Genomic DNA, 4,180 nt, shown 5'->3' with positions numbered 1-4,180 from the left:
TAAAATCCATATTATAAATTAATTATTTGTTCTAAAATAAGAATATATTAAATTTTATTAAGATAAATAATCAGTGAATCCACAAATATCCCAATATATTCGGGAAAAAATCTCCAATTTAGCAACATAACATAAAGAAGTAAATATTTCCTTTTTCACACGTTATGGATCACTCGTAAGTAAATCAATCGAGGATGTAAATATTACATACACAGATTAACCGTCTCTAATCATATATTCCTTATATGCAATAACAAATCTTAAATGACAATAAATTAAAAACCTTCTGCAATATTTTTTATTTAATTCTTTTCAAGTTCTCTCCCAAGAAAGAATCCATTAACGTCTGCATACAGGTATGTTTTTATCATTGTTTTCCCATCAGTTACTTATATACAGTGTGATTTGAATACATGCACGGATTCTTGTGAATACAGATCTAGATATGGGGAGAGCGAAATTAAACATGGAGTTAATAAAAAAAGAAAAATCAAGAAACGTTACTTTCAAGAAACGAAAAGAGGGCTTGACGAAAAAAATATATGAATTGACCACCCTTTGCGAGATTGACGCATGCATGATAATCTACGGCCCGAGACAAGAAAAGGGTTCCTTTGATCCAGAAATATGGCCTGAAAACATCGAAGAAACTCGACGTCTGATTGACATTTACAAATCCAAGAACAAGGATTCAATCAAGAGTTTTGGCTTGTCTGATTTCTTCCACGATAGGGAGAAAAAGATCGGGGATGAGCTTTCGAAACTTCGAAAAAAGAACATGGAAGCAAGGTATCCCACTTGGATTGATTTCATGAATGGTTTTACAGAAGTGCAGTTGAGAGAATTCGCAGCAAACTTAAGGGTTAAATTTGAGGACCTTAGATCAAGAGTTAATAATTTGAAGAAAAGTAAAGAGGTTTTGGATGTGAATTTGTTTGATTTTGGGAGGATAAATCCATTCCAAAACCAAAGCTTTTACAATCCAGGGATGATCCAAAGAGGGAATATAGAATTTGAAGTTCTAAACCAGCAAGCAATTTCCTCGATCATACATTTCCCTCATCTGGATCATAATCAAGAATTGCATTCTGTGAACCAGAATTCAATGGTGATGCCTATGTTGAATGATGATGATCATTGTGTACAGTTCGGGGGTGCATCGACTAGCGGGAATATTTCGTTTAAGCATCAGGGTTTCTACGAGTCAACTGCAATGGATCCTATGACATGTTACAGCCCAAGATCGTGGGCACGACTTTACACACCACCAGTGGCTCCGACACAATATATGATGTCGAGGGTGCTGCCGGAGCATATTCCAGCAGTGATGCCACCGCTGCCGCAGCTGCCAGGTTTTTCAAAGGAGTGCTATTGAGGAGGATATTGTGCAGTATCAGATCAAGGACACCAGGGCAATGTGAAGTTTTTTTTAGATGGATTTAGTTTTCGTTATGTTTTTTTTACATGGAATATTTGATTGAGTTTCTTTGTTTTATTTAATGATGTTTATTGTTTTACTAAAGATTATAATCAAATTCAATGTATTTGGTGCTAATGATGAGATTTTGTGTCATTGTCCATTGTGTGGATCGAGTTTTACAATAAATGCAATTAAATTTAATTATGTCATTCTTATTTTTTTTATTTATTATTCTAATGTTATATGATTAGTCAAGCTATATATGCCTAAAATGGAGCCGAGCGTAAGATAAATCGAAGGGTTTACTATTTAGACATAATTATAAATTTTTAGTTAAACTTACAAAACGTTGTGTGTAGTGAAGGTTTTAACAAAATAATGTAAAGCATTCTACCATCCCAATTAATTGCGGATAAACTCGTTTAATTTTAAATTTTTTTATTTAACAGGAATATATATATGGTAAGAAAGGCGAGTTAATTGTGAATAATCAATAATCACGTGGACGGAAATATTTCATTCTATAATTGATTTCCTTACCATTTTTGAATTATGGATTGCATTACTAATGGATTTTATGCTAAAAGAATCTTTTACAATAAACACTTTATGATTCTTCCATGTCCGGAGGGAAAAAGTTAAAAGAAAATAATATTTGGTGTCCACTAATCTACTATTGAGTTATACTTTATTAATTTATCAAATTTTAGTCTTGGTACTACACTAAATTTTTATTTTCAGATATTTTGGACCAATTAATGACATGGTTCCAGTTCAACATCAATAATTTCCAATGTCGTCAGCATTGAAATATATCAATTTTAGGTTACAGTTGGATTGATTGATTTGATTTCGGGAATGATTTGATGATTGAATTTTGAATGCAACCAAGATATATTAATGTCGTCGTTTGAGATTCACAACAATTATGATTAAAATTGATTAACTTAATATAAAATATGATTGAAAATTACTTGAATTTAGTCCATCCAATTCAAAGTATTTTGAAACTATCGATTAACAGTGTGTTTGGCAACCAGGATTTGAGGGGATTTTATTGGATTTGGATTTCAAAATCCTATTTTTACTGTTTGGCAAAGTGATTAAAAAAAAAGAATTCAGATTTGTTTAGGATTTCATGGGATTTCATGGGATTTCAATGAGTATATCCAAATCTCATCAAATTTGATAAGATTTGGTGGGATTTGGATTTTAAAAAAACACAATTACGTTTTTATCCAAATCCCATAAAATTTGATAATATTTCTAAGGGTATGTTAGTAAAATTTTAAAATTCCAAATTCGAATCCTTTTTTCTCCAAACAAGAAATGGATTTGTAAATACCATTTTTAAATTTTAAACCAAACACCAAATAGAATTTTAAATACTTGAATTTCCAATTCCAATTCCAATTCCAATTCCAATTCCAAATCCATATTTATAAAGAACCAAACACACTGTAATGATTCATCAATCCAAGCATACCGTTGTAACATTATCTGATATGTTGTGAATTCTGACTACTCGCACTCTTAATTAGCTTTCCAAAATAATAATAATAATAATAATAATAATAATAATAATAATAATAGAGATAATCAACCATAATTCTACATGAGTTGGGCTATCATAACATACTGAATAATAGTAATGAGGAATATATAACTTTCATATACTAACCATCCAAACCTCTTTTTTCTTTTTCTTTTTCTTTTTCTTTTTTTTCTCTCTTTTTTTGGGGAATTGTTTATGTAGCATAAAGAAACTGGATTGCATACGAGCTAACCGGACCACGACAGGCAGTGACCTATCAAGAATATGCAACCCAGTATCCAGTTCTTCCCCTTTGCATCGCCCAAGTACAGCACCACCAGTGATTCCACAGCTGGGGGATCAGGGCTGTAGATGGTGGGGCCTTTAATTTGTATAGTGTGAGGACGGATGCTCCCGCCACACAGAAAAGTGTCCCCGCCACCTTTGCGATGCCATATATTTTCTATCTAGCCTTACTTTTTCTATCCTGATTTTTAACATTAATTTCGAAATATAAATTTAGGATTCTGGTCTTAAATTACTTTCCAGTTGAAATTTGTTGGTTTTAGTAGCGCAGCCATGATAAAGGTTACGGCTGGCACAGAATTTTGTACGGCTGAAGCAAAAGTTGGCGACGTATTATCCAATTCCAACAGGTTGAATCCTTGATTTGCAGTTATCCTGTCATGTTTCCAAATAACAGCCTCCGTGCTAATCAATGAAATTTTCCGAATATAATAATTAATTTGGCAAGAATATTATATTTCATACCCAACGTACAATTGCAAGAAGGAAGAATTGGATGATTAATTTCCACGAAAGGGGTGCCCTTTCCTTCCTGGTAACATTGACAAACTCAAATTTTTAAGTATTAGAGAACGCAGAAGAAAATTATAAATAAAAAAGATTACTTATATCAATTTATAAATTGGAGTTTATGTCGTTGAAAACAAAAGATTGGTGCTGAATTTGTGATGATTGTATGCTAATGTTTAGGGTGATATAAATATAGCAGATATACCCCACTAGAGGGTCCAAAAGAGAGTATATTTTCAAACCATTCGTTGTCTCCCATACATATTATTTATTCAAATTAGTATGAGTGTTCAAACTTCGGATAAAATCGAAAAACCGAAAATCCAAATCGAACACTGAATCGAACCGAAAATCAAATTTTATAATTCGCATATAAATGTTAAAACCGAAATTTATTTGGTTTGATTTCG

General features: G+C 32.1%; 1 protein-coding gene across 1 annotated transcript; it reads left to right on the top strand.

The window, feature by feature from the left end:
• Positions 1 to 445: 445 nt before the first annotated feature.
• On the top strand, positions 446 to 1,375 carry LOC140982175 (agamous-like MADS-box protein AGL11). The gene has a single exon (XM_073448593.1). It carries the CDS (start codon positions 446 to 448, stop codon positions 1,373 to 1,375), a length of 930 nt encoding a protein of 309 aa, XP_073304694.1.
• Positions 1,376 to 4,180: the final 2,805 nt, after the last annotated feature.

The sequence above is a fragment of the Primulina huaijiensis genome, chromosome 8 (genome assembly GCF_012295235.1).
Source record: "Primulina huaijiensis isolate GDHJ02 chromosome 8, ASM1229523v2, whole genome shotgun sequence".
NCBI lineage: Eukaryota > Viridiplantae > Streptophyta > Magnoliopsida > Lamiales > Gesneriaceae > Primulina > Primulina huaijiensis.
This window is presented reverse-complemented; position numbering and strand designations above follow the sequence as displayed.